This window comes from Labrus mixtus, chromosome 22 (genome assembly GCF_963584025.1).
Source record: "Labrus mixtus chromosome 22, fLabMix1.1, whole genome shotgun sequence".
In the NCBI taxonomy this organism is placed as follows: domain Eukaryota; kingdom Metazoa; phylum Chordata; class Actinopteri; order Labriformes; family Labridae; genus Labrus; species Labrus mixtus.
This window is the reverse complement of record NC_083633.1, coordinates 5,019,200-5,041,657: the sequence shown is the minus strand read 5'-3', so window position 1 is coordinate 5,041,657 and position 22,458 is coordinate 5,019,200. Positions and strand designations below refer to the sequence as shown.

The 22,458-nt window shown below is 40.2% G+C and overlaps 1 protein-coding gene across 2 annotated transcripts in view; it reads right to left on the bottom strand.

The window, feature by feature from the left end:
- The window catches only part of slc38a4 (solute carrier family 38 member 4), a 42,682-nt gene extending 21,968 nt beyond the window's left edge, over nt 1-20,714 (bottom strand). Inside the window, exons 1-4 of one of the 2 annotated variants that reach the window (XM_061029335.1) lie at nt 20,564-20,714; nt 1,933-2,170; nt 1,446-1,542; nt 851-966 (exon numbers count right to left, since the gene is read on the bottom strand). In XM_061029335.1, the coding sequence (XP_060885318.1) occupies nt 851-966; nt 1,446-1,542; nt 1,933-2,057 (338 nt within the window). In that variant the 5' untranslated portion in view covers nt 2,058-2,170; nt 20,564-20,714. Of the gene's footprint in view, nt 1-850; nt 967-1,445; nt 1,543-1,932; nt 2,171-7,702; nt 9,286-20,563 lie in introns of those variants that run through there. The other variant, XM_061029336.1, reaches the window with a different exon arrangement.
- Between the last annotated feature and the right edge of the window lie 1,744 nt (nt 20,715-22,458).

Here is a 22,458-nt window from a genome sequence, read left to right as displayed (position 1 = left end):
AAAGCAAACTAGGCTTATGGCAGTACACAATAAAGCATAACAATAATCTTTTGAAATGTAAAATATGAAAAACAATGGCATTTCAAACATAAGTTTAAAAATGTGATTAATTGTGGTTAACTCTTGAAATTCAGCGATTAATCACAGTTGATTTACACATGACACTGACTGTGCAGGTTTGCTTTTGGCAAGGAGAGACATGTTCACTCATCACTGTTTTCACTCACTCACTTTTTTCTCACAGGATCCACCCAGTATGATGCAACTTCACTCAACAGTTTCTTACAGTTGTTTGCAGACTGCATTGTACTTGCCTAGTATATGTGCAGTGTTTATTTACATCCCTGTCTGCTAAAAGAGCACCATAAATCAAACGTGACAAGACTCTTTTTTGTGGATGATTATGTAACTGCACTCCAAAAACTCAAATCTTATTTGTGCAACTTCTAGACAGAAAATATCTCATATCTAGATAGTAGATCTAATTCTAAGACACCTTACAAGTGCATATTGAGTGCTGCATTTGCAGATATTTTGAAAAATTTGACAGAATGTGATTATCCGGACTTGAGACATTTGTTAAGGATTTAGTTTTTGCAGTGTGAAACTTAATTAGAAGAAACAAAACAAACATTAAAAACTTTGAGAGAAATCACTCATCAGTGTAAAGTTTCAAAGAAATGTTAAACGAGCTCAGTTGCAACACTGCTCTGGTCTATTCTCTGTAATTCTATGGAATTTTTGTTGCAGCGCCCTGCCTGTCCTGTACTGTCACGCCTTTCCTTACACAGCCCCTGACATGCACACACGTGGTTTACGATGGTTCCCTTGTTCTCTTAGCAGTACTTACGTAAAGAGAACAATGCCGGTGTTAGCCATGGCGTAGGACAGGCCCAGGATGCCGCTGCCCATGATGGCGTTACTCAAGTTGAAGACGGACATCCCGAAGGAGGTGTGACCGGGATGCTGCACGGAGAGAAATGAAGGAAGAAAGGTAAAGAGAAGAACAAAGTAAGACTCGGACATTAAAGTTTGACACAAAGTAATTAAGATATTTTTAGAACAGGGTGCAGAAACTGTCAGGTTAAACACACTCTCACTCTAAAGAAATTCTTAATGTCAAAATAGTTCATTCAAAAAAACAAGAGGTGTTGAAGCTCTTATATTTTTTGATTTATGCAACTAACGCTGAGAAAATAAACTTTGTTTCAGTGTTTTCCTGCAGAGCTAGAAATCATTTCATCCTCAAACTTGTGCAGTGTGTTTGTTGCAGATTGGATTGCAATAACTATGCCATTGAATTATATTGTGCAGCTCTACCTCACACGACATAAAGAAATAAGACTGTTCTTATTATTTTCTAAACACGTGCTTTTAAACAATCTAACCCGCCTCACATGCAAAGACATTAATACATTAGTACTGTGATTTTTAAATCCTCTTACATATTCTTCATGGTATTCCTCGTATTTCTTCTTCTTCATCATCCCGTTTGCCAGAAACTTCTGACTTTCCCCGTCCTCGTTATCATCCAAAAACTGACTGCAGGGGCAAAAAAGACAGAGACAATAACCGTCAGTAAAAATGTGATGGTCCAAAAAAACAAACAAAACACCACAAGCAATAATGGGCTTTAAGACGGAAACTGAAAATAGGGGAAATCAATATAAATGAATCCTATTCTTGGAATCTAAAAGCAACAACTATCAATATCAGCCTCACATCTCTCTCTCTCTCTCTCTATATATATATATATATGTACGTATATGACGTTTGTATTTATATCAAATATGTTTTTCCCTCTACATTAATTTAGCAGGCTGTGAGATGGCGTTGCTATCATTAAGTTAGCAGCAGACACGGTGAGAGTGAACGGAGTATCTGGTAGTAGCAGCTCACTAAGGGAAGAAACTTGACTTCATGTTTGCCTACCTGTCAATGGTGGCCTTCTCCGAGTCAATGGGCTCTGTGTAGCGGTCGTCAAGGCTGTCCATGCTGTCATCATCAGCCTCTGTGGGGACTTTCCTCAGCTCCATACGATCCACGACTCCCGGCATGGTGGCGCTCGGCAGTATGAAAGGCAGAGATGTTTTTTTCGGGATGTCAGCTCAATAGGGGATGATGCTTCTTCCTCAACTTCTCCAAAGACTTTTGTTGCCTACGAAAACACCTAAAAACAAAGGAGAAACATTAGAGGAAAGTATCAATGGGTAAGATGGATTTGAAGTTGTCTATTTTTATCCTATAACAACAGTGCTCATTCTTCTAAGTATATTTCACCGTATTTCAAGTTCACCCCTGGAATGCAAATTTTCCAGGCAGGAACATGTATTGTCTGGCCTTATCCGCCTCAAAGGTGCCTATTGGCCTTCATGAAGAACACTTCAGAGAGGCATGGGGCCCTCTAGCCTGCAAAGCAGTCCATCCCATTTCCTGGAACTGAGGGACTATTTGTCTTGTTGCCTTGAAGAGGAAAGCTGGGATATGATGACACACTGGCGCCAACCTTGGCTTTATTGCCGGTTGCATTCAACACCAGCTTGATTTATGGTATGAACAACTTTCTTTTAAATTAGACGACTGATCCTCAAATACAATATACAATAAAAATATCAATTTCCGCCTCATTAGGGACAACACCACTTAGCCAATGCTGGCGTACATAGAGGTTGCGATTGAAGTTAGGTCAACAAACCCTGAAACCAGGTCAAGGATGCAACGAGTTCATGAGGCCTCACGACCACCACCATCAACAGACCGCCTTGTTCCTGTGCGAGTTGTTTACTCAGCCTAACCCACTGACATTAAAGAAAAAACCAACAGCGCTGAACAGGCGCACACACTACTTTTGACATCAATGGCATTCATCTTTAAGTTATGTAAGTGGAGAACCAAGGCTGAGGACACAGCATGTGAATGCTACTTATAGCAACCCTTTATTGAAGCTGCTTTTTGTCAGTATGGAAGAAGGGTGTAAATCATGAGTATGATTGAGCAACAGAACTGTAACGATGCTCCGCCGTCACTACGTCTTTGTGCATTCATGTTGATTCGCACTGGCGTAATATTGGTTTTCTTGAAGCACGACGTGTAGAGAAACGAGAGCTACATGTACATACTTAGCAGTGCACACACAGCACGGTTCTCCCCCACTTGCTGTGCTGATCCCGTCCTCACCCCTTCTGTTGAGCTACCTCTGATGGTAGTTCAGAGATGGGATCACTTTGCCCCCCCCCCCCCCGCCCCCTCCATTATGCCTCCTTGACATTTATGGTGAAGGCAGGAAATCACAGGGGCGTAAATAAGACGCCTTGAGGTGGCAGTCTGAATAGGACTACTGACAAACATTGCAAGTAAACACACCCAACAACAAGTTGGAAAACCCCATTAGAGAATAATGGTGGTCTTGTTGTGTATTGGGGTGCAGGGTGACAATAAAGAGTGGAGACTTCACAGAATTAAGTCTAGGAAGAGCAAACTTGATAAAAGGACAAGAACGAATTAGTAAGCTAGCTAGTTGAAACAGAGGCACTAAGATTTGTATTATCACTTATTGTGGTTAAATGGTAAAACATGTTAGTAAGTTAATTCAGTTAATATTGATGATGCTTCAGTGCTGAAGATTGTGATTGAGTAAGGCCGAGCGATGAGATGTTGTTTATGTCTGTTTATCAGAAAGGTTAGCAAAGGAGCACGTAGCCTACGATACAAGATCGAAGCTGTGTCAAGCATTTTGAGTAATTGCTATACAGTAATGTAGAAAGTTACAGATAATGCTGAAAATGTTATTTTGATACTCAGTCTGAGTGTCACCATGAATCGTCCTTGTTACCCACTTTCAATTCAATTACTTAGACATATAAGAAAACATTAATACCAAGCTAATTGCTAGAGCTAGCTACTGCAAAGTAGTTCACCCAAGCATTAAGCCTGAAAACAGAGGAAGCTAGCTAACCTGTGGGTCTGCCTAAACTTTACATAAGCTAACAGATGTATTGAAGTATCTTGGCTTGTCTCGCCCCCGTTTCCAGTCTTTAAACTTACTGTGCCCCTAATAATCTAACTGTTAGCGGGAACTGGTAAACTATTTCTCAAGTGGTCATTTTGTTCTGTTTTAAAACAATGCAGTGAAGGTGTAATTTGTGGTGTACGAAGGTGAGATGGAAAGAAAAGCAGAATGATTCACTATGTTTGTTTATGTCCCCAGCAAAAGAGAAAAATCTCCCTGCTGAATCTGTTCTATGGAAAACCAAAACATGACTCCGCAGAAATGAATCATCCTCTGAGTAATGTTGTTTGTACTCACATCTTACATTTATGGAGCACCATTACCGTTCATTTGGAGTTGTGTTTACCTTTTTTTAAGCTCTTTTAAGGCCTTTTTTCAATCAACCCAAACCAACTTGAAGCTCTACTATGTTAACTATGCAGCCGCTTACTGTCCGTCTCTCCCAAAGTGCTGAGTGTATGAAATTGAGTTTTTGGAGTAAAACAGACCTCTTCTTCAGCTTAAAGATGTGAATTAAACAATAAGCAACACTGAGTTGCTTGAAAACCAAAACAGAAAGATGTATCCAGCTGGGATGTATAACCGCATTTGAACAAAATGTTGTAATCTGTACACATATTAGTTTTTAATGTTAAATCACGAATCGCAAAGAAACAGCTGAATAAATGCAGAGGTGTAAAATTATCTAAATTATCAGACGAATGCGGTGATTTAAATTCTAAAAAGAAGTTTTTCAGACAATCAGTAGAGAAATCAGTGGATGCTTTTTGAGCAACAGCATCTTTGCCTGACGACGTCTGCAGTGTTTACAGTGAAAACACCACATCCAGGTACAGGAAACTTTCCATTTACAACAATGTTCTTAACTACAAACCCTTGTCAGGTGTCAAACTTTCCACTTTGGTCAAAAGGACAAAACTTGCCTTTTAATACTTTTTAAAATGCTCTCCCACTCGCAAAAAAACTACTGAAAAAATGCTGAAGTTTTTGGCATGAGTGCTGAATTTTTCACTTAAACTTTATCCAGAGTTTCTCCTACCAACCCCCCCCCCCCCCCACCCCCTTGTATTTTCCCCACACAAAGTCTGAATGAGCTGATGTGAGAGCGCAGCAGGATTATATCAGGAGAATTCACCTTGAGCGAGTGGGAGTGCGAGATGACCTTTTCTTCCCCCACCATCGTTGCACGACTATCGACTGTCTGAACGCCACCAGTATGATATCCGTGCATTTGAATCACCAGTATGTTCATCTCCACCTTTATGTTTGAATGATTCTGTTGAACTACAAACAGCATTGACATAAAGGCAAATATTTTCATTATAGCGCTGTATTGTCCACCACTTCCACATCATTCTTCTCACGTCATGTCTTGAACTCAGAGACCCCCTTTCCTATTCTACTGCGATGGTCTCCTGCAGTGAGGTGTATGTGTGAAAAACCAGATCAGAAGGACTTCAGAGGCGGTTGTCTATGCTGCAATTGTCTAGACATTTTCAGGAGTGCAGTGCGCTTATGTTATTGATAGGCTGTCACATAGTGTTGTGGTTCTTCGGAAGTAGAGCGCTCTCAAACCTGACTCCTTTGAGCCAACAGAGATTAAGCCGCTACATTACCGTTAAAACCACATCACACACACACCAATACACCCGAAATCTCCGTGTGTCACCGCCTGCTCTGTGGCGAGAGTGAAACCAAGAACAGTTTTTTCACTTTTCATTGCCAAGAGGATTAACCTGTCTGACTTTGTTAACTTCACAAGCTCCCTGGTTTAATGCCGCCGTTGTTACAGCCATAACATAGAAGCACACACACATGGCAGCGTGCCACACAGCACATACACAAGCTTTGATGTGAAACAGACTGCTGCTCACTCTTGAAATAATATAAGTGTAGAAAAAGGCATCTCGAGTGCCTACTTATCGCTGGAACATTCCCTGCTTCTTGCATTTATGAAGAAACACATTTGCAATTGACAATACGGCTGTAGAGGAAGCACCGAGGCCATTAGCATCCCAAATGAAACCAATGCTAACGAACGGTAAAAGGCTACAGTAGCGGCCACAAACAAACGCCTCGAATAACATCACTGAAACCAGAGATAAATGTGAATACTGCACTCAGACGAGTTCGTCCATGACCACTTGTGCAAGTGGCCGGACCATTTCACTGCCATTGTGACCTCAAAGTGTCCTGGGATGTCTTCACACCTTGAGTTTAAAGTCGTCCATTTCAATGTTAATGTGAGTGAGACCACTCACTGGCAAACCGACACAACACCAGACTTTCTGCATCTTTTTCACAATAACACAAGGCTTTTTCGACTCCTACATTTTAACCAAGCAACTTGATTTCATTTGTAACTCTGTTCAATAAGTACACATACACTTGGGTGATGCTGAAGAATTGTATTTGTGTTACGCATTGAGAACAGCTAGGCTACTGTTGTTTTAGCTTAATGAGCAAATAAGAAAATATATGAAATAAACTTACATGCAACTGAAAACCAGTTTATTTAATCACAATCTTTGATTTTTGCTTTGCTTACACACCATTATTAACAGTGAGCATCAGGAATCTATCGCTCTCCCCTCATTATTTCATGCCTCAGAGACTCCTGAGTCATGTTTTAGTTTATCAACTACGTCGAGCAACTGAGAAATTTTTTTTATTTAATGAAGATTGTGTGGACAACGCCTCAAGCCTTATCCCTTTGCTGAATCTATATTTACATACAGTACTTTGGAAGTTTTGACAAGAAAAATGTTGCTGTGTTTCTTTTTAACTGGTCTCTGTGTTACTCCATATGAAACTGAAATGATAAACAAAGGCTTCGTCAGAGTCTCTTGTCTGTCATTGGCGACAGAAAAAACAAATATCTATTTCGCTTCTCGCTGTGTTAGCATATGTAGATCATAAAGAAGCATCACGAGGTGTTTTATGACCACATGAATGTTTATTTTAAAGTTTTGACACTGCATGCACTGCTACTCTTGAAATTACAAAAATGAATATGCAAATGAAATCAGGCCAAAGTTTCAGTGATAGGACTTATCTGTTTGCAGATAATTCTATGACAGTACGCAAAAACGACATACGTTTCTTAGGAAAAGAAAATGTTAAGAACCAGAATTTTGGATGAATTAGAAAACGTGAGCATCTGAGCACGTGTTTTTATTTTTAGCTTGATTCGAGATGATCGTGTATTTTCTGTGTTTAAAGATCAAGCATTGGTTGTTAAAAAGAAGTAACTTGCATTACATCAGGCACTAGAAAAAAATAAAAGTGACTTGCAAACATCTCTGCATGGTTGGGAAAAAAAGACCATTTAAAAACTTTCCAACAGATCTTCACAATCCTCCTCATGCCTCCGCTCTGTGAAACACAACAGACTACTTCATACATCCTTCACCCAAACAAACTCTTGCATCAGCCACCACCTGAGAGTGAAATTCCTTCCAGTTACACCAACAGTACAGAAACTCACTCTACTTGACTTGTGACAGAAACCATGCGTTCCTCAAACACACCCTGCAGCAGCAGCAGCTAGAGAACTGAACTCAAGAAAAAGGCTTTTGCCTCAAAATGGACACTTCTTTCTTTGCAGAAAACACCTCAAACATATTTCTTTTTAAATCAATCAGCTCCTGCATTGTATGAGTCATGATTTTAGTGCAAAGAAGGAATACTTACTTTATCTACAGTTCCTTAAAGAAGTTCCTGGATTGATCCTTTATGTTCTTTCTTTTTTTTTTAAATTAAAGTTTTTCTTTTAGTAAAATCAAGATGATAGATGAGTGAGAGGGTGAGGGGCTGCAGCTCTTTTGTAACTTCAGGTGAGAAAGCAGGCTTTTAAAAGGGAGGAGGGAGGGCCTCTGCTAACCAATGAGGACAGATGGAGTTCACTCAGACCCCACCCTCTTTGAGCACGGTTGTAAGCAGACTTGCAACTCCCCCAATATACACACACAAATGCAACTAGAAAGACACACGTGAAGCAACAGCAATGACCATAAAGGCTAAAGCAGGACCCCCAGAGAAGAGATGTAACTAAGAACAATTAAAACATGTAGAAAATCTGATCTAAATGGAAGGGCTAAGTGGGCAAACATCCATTTTACTCCATTTTCCTGAGAGGAGGAGGCATTTTTTGGGGTGTTTTCTTGATCTTGACTTATTTATCTCAGGAGAACAACTCCAGTTTTTCTGTGATAATGAGCCAAGTCCTTGAAATCACAAAAAAAACCCAGCTGAAATTAAATCGTATCATGGAAAAATACGAATTGCTATCCTAAGATAATGAGAGAAAAAAAAGTTGGAATTTTGAGAAAATAACCGAAATAGATGCGTATCCATGTAGAACTCCTCTAGACTTCAGTTACAAATGTAAATCTTTAATTTTGAAGAGTGTAAGTAAAGCAAATTGTCAAAAGATAGATCGATCATTTGAACAAAAAAAAAACCCAAGAAGAGAGCAGTAGTCTAAAGTGTAACGTTGCCTCCATCAGACTAAAGAGTACTGACAGTGCACCGATGGCGTTAAATACCCCTGGTGGCTTCAAGATGTGATCACATGACATGCCATGTGACCAAGACCATTCAGTTTTATACTAAAAGAACTGTACAGTCCAAAACTCATGTAGACTGAGGCGAGGTCAGGGGTCGCATGAGGCTGCAGTCCGACTCTGTGTGCACCAGCAGACTGATCACACACATCTCCCATGTTGAAAACATTTTCTATTGTCACTGACTGTACAGCCTCCTCTGTACCAACACCAGCACATGCCTCATTGTTTGCACACGCTGCTCCACACATGCAGATGCCCGGGAGAGTCTGTGGGCAACTGTCAGTGGTGCGAGGGGTAGGCTGTGCCGCCGGCCGACCAATCAGAGGACGGCGCAAGGGGATGTCACTGTGCCCAAGGTCATGCTCATGTCAGGGATGAGTTTTTTTTTATTATCTGTGTCTACTTTGAAACGCTGTCTAAGTGGAGCAACACGCATAGAAACACATGCGTCACGCAGAGAAAACTGTAGCCTCAAATTGGCTGCTAAGCTTCTTTTTTTGTTAGCTATCACCTTCCAACCACAAAACAAACCTTTTCTTTTTTATGGGCTCTCACTTTTAGTGGCAACAACACAATGTTATCAAGTTGGACTGATGTGTTTGGCTGATATTCTTGTCTTTGATAAGTCATGTTAAAAATAATGGACACAACCAGAAGAAACATTTTACCAATGTTAACCAAAATAAACGCTACAAATCAACAACATATTCAGTTTTTGGCTAACAATTGTGAATAAACAAGTGCTGATATTTAAATCTTCTACATCAAAAACTCTTTCGAACATTTAAATGAATATAAAACAATAAATTATAATTTAAAAAAATATGATCTCTATTGTAGTAAAGCAATTTTCTTAAGTTTGCTAACATAGGCTAATCTTAGCCGCCAAAAACTACTGTACCAAAACAAATAAAGCAATCGATGTGTTGAACTGAGAAGAGTTTACATTTCCTATGAAGTCACTGACATGTCATTTTTTGGAGGGAAAATGTATTATTTAATTTGAAAAGTCGAGCAAGCTAGGCTACATGAAAACAACAAATTTGCTAGCCAACATAGCACGACTTCCACTCAGGCCTGTACTAAATAATCAAGGAGTTGTTTAAGTTTAAGTATTGGGTTTTGGAGCTTAAAGAGAAACTGGAGCCACTTTTTACCTCTCACTTTGTGTCGGAAACTTCAAACAACAAGGCCAGGGGAATAGCACGACAAGCAAAATTCCCAGAATCTAGAGACTCGTCACCATGATCGTCCCTGCAGCTTCAGGGACATTCCTTAAATGGCATCACGGTCATTAAAGTGTGTGTGGGGGGCTTTTGAAATTCATACTTGGCCAATAACCTGTGACTAGAAAGCTGTCAGTCAATCCTGCCACACACCAAAGAAGGACAGGGGTTAGCTTGAGGGGGTTGGGGGTCAGAAGGTCGTTAACTACTGAGTGGAGCAGCAGCCGGCTATAGAAGTGAGAGAGCTCACTCTTTGAGGTCAAAGACACACAAAAACAAGAAAGACACAGTTTCCTGTTGCGAGAGGGGGAAGGAATTGTGCTTAGCCGATATTTCCTGAACAAATTGTCAGGACCCATCTGTACTGACCCCCTTTAAGCAGGATTAAGATTAAAACTAGGTTAAGAATTTCAACATTGGCAAATATTAGATATTCTTCTACTTCTTTATCTCGTGAGCAAAAACTTAAAGGGGCACATCTCCAATTTAGCAGATATTTAAAGGTTTATTCATAGACTCAAGTGAATTCTTTTTTCTAATGCATTCTGCAGCTATAAGTGCTTTCACACTGCGAATGCAAACAGCCAATTTTTCCCTTTAGACTTTATCCAGAGTTTCTCCCGACAGCCCCCCGGGTATTTTCTCAGCAGAAAGTCAGGGTGAGGTGATGTGAGAGCAGTATAGTATCAGGAGAATCCACCTCCAGTGAGTGCAGGGGGTGGTGACGTTTAATCCCTGGGATGGGTGCACAACCTCAGAGTGCATGTGCTCAAAAAATCGATCCCACCTGTGGCTCCTATGTCATTCCTCACTCTCTCTCCCCGCCTGATTTCCAACTCTATCCACTGTCCTATCTCTCCATTAAAGGCACAAAAAGCCCAAAAAGAAATCTTAAAAAAAAAAAAAAAAAAAAGGCAAATATTCTCATTGTATAACAAACAGCAGACTCTGTTGCTTGGTTCTTTTTGCGTCGTGTGTTGCCTCAGGAGACCCCCGTCCGACAGGGATCATCCAAGTAAAGAACGTTTATGGGCTTTTCCTTTAGAAGACTTAAAACGTCACTTACACTACTCACTTTAGTTTATGTACAAGTGTTCAAAGTTTCCTACTCCTGAAGTGTTCTTTTTGACACCTTCTAGTAAAAGAGGATCATGTTTTCCCTTATTGTCTGCTTCTGTACCCGCCTTCTCAGAATACGTGGTTGTGGTAAAACATTGTCATCTTACCGACTGTGTCCAACTACTGCAGCTTGCCAGAACATTTGGACTGTTGTGTGAGGTTCTCTTGATTCCTAGAGCTCTATTTTCCAGTGTCTGTTTCTGTGTAGTGAAATAGTTCCAACCCTTTTTGTTCTGTTCTGATACCGGGTTGTGGTAATGTAAGCATGTTTGCCTTTTCCACTCTTAACCTTAAGAAAAACCACTCACGATTGTTAAAGAAACTGGTTCACTGGATCTCTGTGACGTTTTGGTTGAACTTCAGAGTGTAAGACCTCAAAGAAATCCAGCGTTACAACCTTTTTAAACCGTAGAACGCTGTACAAAGGGTTCACCTTTTATGGCTTTTGAACACTAAACAAGTTTCCCTGAAGGTGACGTGTGAGTGTGGCTATTTCTGAAGCAGGACAACAACACATTGTTGACATCAGCAGGTAAACACAGGGTCAAGGGGGATTTTTCCGTCATAGATCAAGGGGTTGTTAACCTTCCCTTTCTGAACAAAATAACTGTCACACAACAACATTCACTTTGGCTTGTAGCTCTGAGTCTTTGAGGGGCCGAGGATATCCCACACACAGCATCTAAAACCATAATAGACTTAAGCTTAAACAACACTAATGCTGTTTTGTTTCTAAAGCAGGTAACTCCTTCTATTCACAAAAATCCGGCATTTCAGAGTCCTGAAAACGGAGACGTTTGGAAATGCTGCTTCAGCTTAAGATCTCAAATGATGCATTCAATTGTTAATCTTCTACTCTGCACATTGCACATAAAGAGGGCTTTACTATACCTCATAAATTATATTAATACATTTTTTCTTCTTGTCAGTAAGTTCTTAGCCACTCATTTGTTGATACTGTAAACACTTCCAATTACACCTAGTCATTAGACTGTTGCTTCACCCGCCATCTTGGATTTCTGCAGCTTCTTTTATTATGTCATAAAACATATAGAAACGTTTGTTCCGCCCACGTCCGACAGGGAAAACTTCCCGCTGTGAGGGACGTGTGAATTAGCAACTCACAAAGACTTCGGAGGCAGACTGTACTGAAATCTTCTACGTTTTTTTTTTAAGTGTACATGTTAGAGCGAGATTTTGCAGTTTAAAAACGAAACAGTTGTACTGTATGTGTCCTTCATTATTACTGTGCAGGCAGCCCGACTTCTCCATCAGTCTTTCTTACGAGCTGGAATTTAAGGACCCCTAATTTAAGCCTTTACCTCTTCACCCCTCGTGACTGACTGCAAATACCACACTGAGTCTGCTGCTGAGTGATTGGCCAGATGACAGCCAGCGCCTGCTTGAATACAAAATATTATAAAAATATTATCATAAGACCAGACTAAAAGGCAACAGATAAAGACGGAGAATGGAAAAGGAGGTTTGCTTCATCAAAACTACATTTTGAAGCAAATGAATTCTCCGAAAGTTCAAGGCCTTTTTAAGAATCTCACAGGGCCGAGGCAGCAGATATTTCTGTCCCTTGCGTGTAAAATGTATCGGCTCTGTGCACTTCTTTGTAAGCAGTCGGCTGTTATATGACATAACATGCATGTGACACTTAGGCATTATTATTTGTAGATGTGTGTCTGATGCTTGTTTTCCCTCTTCCAATAGAGAGGCCTCTAACGTTTACATACATTTGATTTCTTCAGAATAATTTACTTCAGTTTTAACTTAAGCCGATTTTTCCTAAAGTTTTTTGAAACTTGAAACTATGTCGGTCATTTCAGAGCTAGAGTCTTATTTCAATGGTCGTGATTCCATGTTTTTGAAAGTTATGGAAACTAATCCAATTACAGAAGTTATAACACAGAGCACAGGAGCTGCAAATTGGAAACACAGTCGTCCACTGGAAGCCAAAATGCAAATGTAATGAAGCAGATTGGAGCTAGAAAATAAGCTGTTCATGGTAAATTGAAGTCTTACGATTGATTATCAACATAATCAGCTAAGAATCAGCTGACTCTTTTTTTGACTGCTGAACTCGCTTACAGAAACACAGAATCTCTGAAATGCCTTTAAAATGTTTTGGCAAAGGAAAACGGGACAAGGAAACCTACATTTGTACATATCTTAAAGACTTTATAAAACGTGGATGTTCTCTGATGGTGTTTTCACACATGCACAAACCTTCTGAAAACTTCCTGACATTTTTTGTGAGCTGCGTGTGTGAACACAAACGGACAATATTTTGGGACAGGGGGTGGTGACGTTTCTATCCTGCAACAGACGCAAAACCATGGGCTGTATGCATGAGACCATGGGTGTGTCCAGAGGGGTGGCCAGGGGCCTCTCTTTAAATCTTATTGGCCACCCCAAAATCCTTAACTATGATTGGCCATTTGCCTTGCCAGAGGTGGGACTTATGGTCAAACCCACAATTCAGGCCGTGTTGCAACAGGTAGCTCATAGTTTACAGTGTGCAGATGTTTGTTTAAAATACTTTATATTGTGACTTTGGACATGCACATTGTTGTGAGTCCTGGAAAATGAAGCTTAGAAGACGTCAAGGTTGCCATTATCTTGTGTTACTTTAAAGTGGATGGGATTAGTGCAGACAGAAGGGTGCTCTTCATTCATGTGTGTGTGCACTCACACTCCCCCCCCCCCCCCATCATACACAAGTCAGTGTGTAGTTGTAGTTGTGTAGTCGCAGTTGGGCCACCCTAATCCAAAAAGTCTGGACACGTCCCTGCATGCGACAAGTGCCATCTCTGGCAAACAAAAAAGCATACTGAAGCAGTTTCATTGCATGCACAGTTTGTTCTTCTCCACTCTACAGACATGTAAACCCGTCCCGTTAGTCTTGCGCTTTTTCATGGGGATTGTGAGAAACATTTGTTTAGAGATATAAGACGCGGATAAGATTGATCAGTAAAAGCTAAAATGGTCGAAGCCCACTGATTTCCTTTTCATAATTTACATAAATCAACGTGTGTACCCTATAAAACCAAAAAGGTTGCAATGCTCACAGTGTGTGTGACCCTGTTGAGTCTGCTTCAACCTGCTTCAACCTTAACCAACCGTTCACAGTTCCCAATGAAGCATGTCATGTTGTACAGATTTACAGCTGCCGGTTACATCCAGCACATTGAGTTATGTGGCTACTGTGCTCCTTCATAATATGTAGCACTTGCGTCCATGGGTGGCAAATGTTATAGCTACAGGGATACGACCACATCACACAGAGCAAGGAGTTAAACACATCTGGTTTAAAGTGAGAGCACACGCTCCTCCAGATGATCTGTCTGTCTGTGTGTCCACATGGGAGTGATTTTATGTATGTGGCACAGTGAGGCGTCTCGCTCTCTGTTCAAAGGAATAAATAAGAGGTCATTTCTGTTTCTACGGTTACATTTGAAAACAAAAACATATCCTACTCATTCCCATTCTCAAACCCAGTTGTATAAAATAAATCCTCCAATAAATGCAAACTTTCTGATCATTCAGGTCGTACAGTTTGGATGTCTGAAAACTCTGAGGTCGAGTATTGGCTAATGTTCAGCTTCAGCATACTCCTGAAATTCAAGCTGAACACTTTGGCTCCAAAGCCTGCACACGTGGAACATATGCAAATGCTTCAGGCAGGGTCATCATTTTTCTCCTGACAGGTCCTACAGGAGAGTTTTATCACCTCGTACGCCATTTTGTGTTGCTATTTTGCAGTCACCGCTTGCATGTTTTGGTGTTTTGAGCTTTTCAAGACGTTTTTTGCTTTGTGGCTGTAATTTACACAACTTCTACTATACTTTATGATTCTTGTACAACCCCATTTTCTAAATCACAGAAACTGGTCTCCTCTGTTCCCATTGCTTTCAGAGTGTTGTCAAAAGAAGAGGTGATGCTACAGAGCGGTAAACACGACCCTGACCCAACTTTTTTATTTTCTCTGGGCTTTTTTCAATGAAATATTATGTTTTAATTGACACATTCATCCTAAACACATCCCAACTTTTAAGGAAAATTAGGTTGTATACAGATATTTCCATAATTTGAACGATTGCGTGCTCTTTTGCACAAGACACATTTGCATTTTGGACTCACAGGCCACCACAGAAGCTCTTCTTTGAGGCTGTACTTGGTAGAAAGTGGTAATTGGAGCTAAATGCTAACATCAGCTGTCACAAGTCACAAAGCCAACATCCTGATTTCCAGCATGTTTGTTTTTCACCATTGTCACAGGTTTAGTTGGCTAAGCTAGCATGCTAATGTTAGCCAATTGGCAAAAAGTTACAGGAGCAGTTAAAAGTTTGGCAAGGTCTTTAGCATTCGTCCTCAGGGGGTCATAAACTACCAAACAATGCCGTTTGAAAGGCTAAATACCCGGGGAGCAAGGGAACTAAATGAGACGGCCTTGGCTTTTCAGCGTGTTGAAAGTTATGTACAAACCCACACACCAGGTTGAAAAGCATTGTGCTAATTTGCAGTCTTGGTTGTTACAATAAGTTATATAATGTGAGCAAATGTCCCAAAATCTGAGCTTGTGTAAATTGTTTTACTATGAACACTTACTGGGAGCTCAATGATCTAACACATGCTTTTAGGTTGAGCTCAGACATCTAAGATTTATGGAGGTATGAAACATGAGCACAAGGGATAAGACTGCAGTACTCCCTCAAGAAACCCCCGACAGGACTCAAACACACATTCAGTTCTTTCCCACCAGCACTTTGGGAAGTAGGCTTGTAAAAACACAGTATCTTTAGTGCATATGCATTAATGTATTATGTAAGTCAGTGTTGAGTTGAACTACTAACTGAGTGTCAAACATCTTTAAAAAGGGCGATCAATCCCCTGAAGTTCAGAATGTTTCAATGAATTAAGCTAAAAAAAAAGGCAGAAGTCACAGCACAGCTAACAAAGCTAATCTTTGTTTGAACTCATCAGGAAAACTGTGACTAATTAGTTTCCTGTAATGAAAAGTATTTTTTAATTCTCAGAAAGGAAATAATGAACGTTTGCTTTGGGTTAGAAATCCTGATTTCTGAATAATGCAGGACTCGGACACTTGTGGACATTTCTTTGATAAAGAGTAAAAAACAAATCACAGCGTGCTCAGAACCAAAGACAAAAAAACAACAACTATTGACTCAAACTGCGTAAAAGGCCGATTGGCTTTCGTAAACCCCATCCTGGCCTCTTGTACGTTAGCATGGTGTGTCCAAGCCTTGTTTGTGAACTTGCTCCAGCAGACCCTCGGTGTGATCTTCTTATCAGGTAGTATTGATCTGCCTGCTCATGTACGCCAAAAATAACAAACCATGACGACTGAATGTTGAATTTTAAAGATATATACGTAACTATCAAGTTAAGGACTCGACATGGAAATGATCAATAGTTCAAAAGCTCTTGTTACTAGGACTGACTTGATTTTACTTCAGCAGAGGTGAAAGACTAAGACGCTTCAGTTTGTGCTGTGTGACATCATCGTAAAACTGTTGTTGTCATCCAACAGTGAATACTTTGTGTACTTTGTGGGACTCTTCTCTCAGAGAGACCATGACCATGAACCTTGCAGTCTTTGATCATTCAGGGGCCAGTTATGGGGCATTTTGGCGCAGGCTGCGTTTCCGTGCCAACATGTTGGAAGAAGAACAGCTAGATACTGTAACACGAAGCACTGATGATGAAAAGGCAAAATCTGTCGTCATGGTGTCAGACTCTGACGTTTCCGCCAATTATGCAACGTCCTTTTAAGGTCATGTCCTAACTCCTAGACCCGTGACAAAGTAACTAATCGATCCCTCCACCAGAAAACATATAAGTGTACTTCCCAAATTTGAAAGACTTGGTATTTCTGCATTTGACTTACCAAGAAAAAAAGCGGTCCATTTAATGTATTCATGAATAAAAACTTTCTCATTTAACTGACTTGACATCTGAGGGTTTCATGGATCATGGATGAGGCGGCTCACCAAGAGAATCAATGAAATATAATTTAGCATATCTTGTAACCCCTGTTTTCTATAGTAATAACAAGTTGTAAAAAGTTCAGTATAGCGAACAAAGTGGTCAAGCAGCTGTGTCGGCAAACATCCCTCCATGTTTATAGGACATACAGCGGGGCACTGAACCCCTGCAGTTGACCCCTGACCCCTGACCACCATGTGTGGCGAGAAAGAAGAAGGGACTTTCCCCCACGAGAATCAACAACAGTCCATCAAAAGAAAAGAAAAGCTTCATTGCATGTGGTTTCTTTGTGTACAGTTCAAGTGTCCTTAAAGTACATTTCCCGTTATTAAATTATACAATCCTGCAGGTTAAAATAGACCCGTTAATAAATTGAACAATACACCATCTTCTCACATTTCAATTGAATGTGGTGAAAGCATTTTGGAAAACTGCCAACTGCTCTTCTCTGTGGTGGCCGGGCCTAAAGTTTGTCTTTGTGTGTTAGCAATATCCACTCCTTTGAAACTGACTCTGCATCTGGCTCGCAGCTCGTTGGCTCATTCACACTCTAAGTTACATCAGCCAGCACCCGCAGCGCTCCAAACCTGCAGCTGCTCGGCAGGCTTTGACCTACATGTGTCATTCTGCTCTCCTGACAGCCAATGAGGAGCGAGAGCCCACAGCCCAGCTCATCCCTGCTGACAGGTGTTCAAACCCTGTGCTGGTGTCGCCCCTCACCTGCAGGTCTGGAAACTTACATAAGATTCTTGGGTTAGCAGTAAGCGATAAAGCGGACAACCCTAAGCTACATGACAGCCTATTAACTTGTCATTTAGTGTAAAAATCATCAACAGCTGAAAAAGATCCTGAATGCCTAACATTGAGATTCAGTTTGTTGCATTATGGGATATGTAGGATACTTACTCGTCTTTTTGCTGCTTTGACAAATCTTTTTAAATTTGGAGGGTGTACACTACACTAAATGCCTCAATTGGTATTTAAAGCAAAGGGTTTATTTCTGAAGCCAGACACATACTGTATCTGTAGGCTGATATCGTCAGGCTGTTACTGGCCTATCAGGAATATATCAGTGAATCTCCTTAAGAGGACAAAAAAAAAAAAGCCTCTGTCAGGCTGAGGGGTAACAGAGCGTACAACATGGGGAATGACCAAAACAGGAGTAAAATGAATTGAAGAAGATATATGTCCATTTGGACTTGATATTAGAGATGGGACGGATCTGATCTCATATCGGTATCAGATCCGATATTGATGTCATTTACGGACAGCTGTTCAGACGAGATACAACTGAGATTAAGATACAAAGATTTCATTTGAAAACCTGACAGTTGTTGCAGCTTCCTGTTTGTATGTGCAGCGAGCACAATGAAATGCTGGGTTCACTACAGCTTTGTGTGGTAAATGGCCTTACACATAGTTTGGTCTGTAGACCAGCAGGGACGTACACGATGCAAAGCCTGCAGGAAATGATCGCATTAAGTGAACGGGATTTTACCGTTTTATAAACTGTTGATTCGTTACATTAATTTCTACTTGGACCGCTGTCCTTGTCCCTCGTATACAAGCACCGGGGGAGAATTGATTTAGTGATAGAAGTTTGTCCGACTGCTCTAAGGTGGTGATATGCCCCCACTTTCAAACAGTTCGTGTTGGACCTTCGTCCAGTTGACCTTACTAACAAGTTAAGAAGCAAAGAGGTTGTAAGACAAATGGGGGAAACTCTTTTTTTTCTCTTTTAAAGTTTTCCATCATAATTACCTTAAATAGACCTTGTTTATTCCTTAAAAGATCATTATTCTGACAACTATTTTCCCTTTTCCGTACTCGAAATTTGCACATTAGCAAACTCAAAGAATCGATCCAAAAACACGGCACTAAAAGACAAAAAGATCGCACCGTTGTTGTTTCAGCTTACTGTGATAATACCGGCAATCATTTTCTTTATAGTTAATCTAAAACATACTTGAGGCATTTAAGGCTGTATCAGAACAAATCCACCTTAAACCTTTTTTAAATCCCAGCACTACAAACCTAAGTTGTTTGTTTTTCATTCCTATGACGTGCACTTCTGAAAAGAAAACTCTTCTTTGTGTGTGTGTATTTAAGTGTGTACAGATTTATTAAGTCACTATGATCGTGCACCTTTAACTCTTTACCATCACATCAGTCAGCACGCCCACTTGCCTGAGCCACAAGTGTAGAAACTTTAAAAATCCATTTGACAAAGATGAAGGAGGAGTCTCATTGAAGGAAGGCATTACTACATTTTCAGTGTTACATAAGTAAGGTGCATAGGGGGAACTGGGGGGGGGTTGAAAGTGCTCATGCACAGTCACTGTGTGGCAACCGGGTATTTTTAGCAGTCAGAGGAGCTATGAAAAGCGATCTCACTTCAAAAATATGCCGAGGACGAGATCTTCACCTTGTGTGAGTCTATGGCTTTGTTTTCAGTCATTCCTCTGTTTAAGGCCAGGATTAGGCTGTATGGCTTTGAGTGCTTAACTCTATGACAAGTATGAACATAAAGCATTACGGCCATGAAAGTGACAACAACTGAGCAGATGTATGGAGAGCAACCAAGCAGACCAAAAATCCCCCCTTAGGACCGAATGATACCGCTCTGTTTTATCAGGTTTTCTATTTCAAAATTGATTCTGATGGAAAAAAGAAACGAGGAACCTTGTTAAAAAACAAAAATAGGGTCAGAAAATCTGACAGAGAGAGTGAAAACCTTTGGTGGAGGGGAAAGTGTAAAATATAATCAAATCACAATGAATTAGACCTTCCACCCCCCCCACACACATTATTTCCCAACATGTCATAACAACAGTTCGAGTCTGGGATTGCAGTCATAACATATTCATTAGCCCTCAGTGAGCCCTGCAGGACACCCTCAGCATGTCACTGTGTACTGTTACATAAACATATATTAGCCCTGCCATCATATATATCTCATCTGCTTACACAGTCAAACCGTATAAATCTGTTTTATGTCTTTTTATGTACTGTACACACCCTCGCAGCAGACACAGAGCAGCTAAACCGAGGTGCAAACTGCAAACACTAATAGTCGCCTTTGTGTTTTCTGTCAGTAAAGGCGGAAAAGCAGCACGCAGCAAAACACAACATGCAGGAGAGTAGTTTCAGCACTTAAGATCAACTGGTGCCTTCGTGGGGTGAACGTGTATTTTTAAAGCAAGAGTCAGACACTAAATTGTCACCTTGCGCCAAAATAAACGCGTAATTCTCTTGGATAAATAAAGACGCGTGTTTGGCGCTTCACGCTGCTTCCTATTGACTGCAGACAACACCCTCCACACACGGCTACTGTTGCTGCCTCTCTTCAGTATACTACTTTATGGATGCGCTTTAGGAAAAAGTAATTAAAAAGCAGAAGCAAGTCTTTGAGAACTATCCAACTCACGCGCAAAAAAAGGGCCTCTTTTTTTTTTGTTGTAAATTCTCTAACTAGGCAATAAAACCTCGGAGCTGCTTCATCCAAATGCAATTAACAGTCAGAATTAAACTACCCGCTTCCAGAGCGTCAAACACGGTGGTCAGGATTAACCATATGAGCACAGACGGGTAGGAATACGAGTGAAAAGTAAATGAAGGGGTCTTACCGAGGGGTTTGAGGGTGGCGGACAGCTGCTGCTGCTGCAGGCGGAGGAGGAGGAGGCGGACTAGTGAAGACAAGAGTTGGAGACCCTTCCCATTTAACAAGCAAGGAGTCTGAGTGGAAATTTCCATCTGCCATGTGATGATGGCAACTCGCAGAGCGTCGTGTTACAACTCCGAGCACTGCTGGGGGGCTCCTGATTCTCTCAATCAACCCCTCCACCCCTCTTCTTCTTTTTTTTTTAGGAACTCAAAGACAAAACGCGCAAAAACACAAGCTGGGGAAGAATAATAGCCTCAAATTGAGTATTAAAGTGGTTTAATTCCGTGTAATAGTTTTCACTCCTTCCTCTTAAAGGTATGGGTTTAAGGTAGATTCATCAGTACGCATATTTATTCATGCTGCAGGGTGTTTGCACAACTAAAAAAAAAAAAAACGAGTTTATTTAATGATTGTGCGCTGTAGTGACTGGGATCCTTTGTTTACATTCCGCCCGGCCACGTTTTAGGGGGAAGAAAGGAGGCTCCACACTCCGCGTGCGCTGTAATGATGTTTTAAAGGGGAAGTAGGGAGAAAAATTCAGCAGCGTTCGAAACAGAAGAATTTGCCTTAAAATGTAGGTTTCATGGTCTGCGGAGGTCAAAACCTCCAGATTTGAGCTGCTGTTGTAGGCTAATGTTTTGACGGATCAGTATGCAACAGATCATCACAATCAGAAATACTTAATTAATCCCAGGGGGAAGTGCCGTCATTACTGTTGCTCTTAAAAACAATATATTTTTATACAACCTAATATAGCAGTAGGAAATATATATATAGAATATAAAATAGAAATAGAGAAAGCTATAAGGAGCCTACTGAGTAAGATGTACAAGCACAGGGTAATTAAATATGAACAGTATTTACAAATAAATATCAATCATCATTTGTATAGCGCCACTTCCTAACAAGTGTTATCTCGAGATGACTATCTATGCAGTTAGATCAGTCTCAATATTCATGAATCCACTCAGGAGGAATCACAAATGTATTTCAATGCACACACAAATATTTCTAATTCTATAAATGTAAAAAATAAAATCCACAAATAAAACAATAAGGGTTACAAACCTATTTCTGATTCAGACAGAAATATTTGTTTTATAAATATGTAATAGAAACCCAAAAATATATGATGTACATATATATTTTAAAAAACACATTTTTATCTTGTTACATTTATATACAAACTGTTCAGTCTGCGTTTACATTTGTCATTTGTGAACCTCACTGCATTTGTGTGTGGGATTTTTGAGACTCCCCTGCCATGGTTTGATTCACAAATGCATTTTTTTCAGCAGGGAAATGTCTGCAGCCAATCAGATGCCTCCTTCCTATTCAGCCAATCACAGTACACTCTTAGAAATTCCCCCTGTTAAAAAACAGTAAACAACTGGCAGTAGGGTTGCCAGGAAGTTAGTGTAAAATTAACGGTATATTGCTGTTGCTGAAATTTACAGTTTTCTACCGTTTTTGTAAATACAGCAAAAAGCTGTGAAAGAATTAACTGTTTAATACTGTTTATTTGCAGATTTTTACTGTGAATTGTAAATACTATACCTAGCTATAGATTAATTTCCTTCTACCAAAATGGACACAATATATTTATTTTCTAAACCTAGTGATTTGATAAATGATTCCTTGCATGTCAGGTTATAAAACACCATTTTTTAAAATAATAAATAAACAGTGCCTTTAAAATTGCAACTTAAAATGTTAAGACAAATGATAAAACTTCAAACTGTCTTCTCAAACCACATCTGTCTTTATTGAAACTGTAACAAAAACAAAGAAAATACATTTTAAGAACATGAAGGTTAAATAGGCAAACAATCTAGCACAAATATTTACATTAAGACA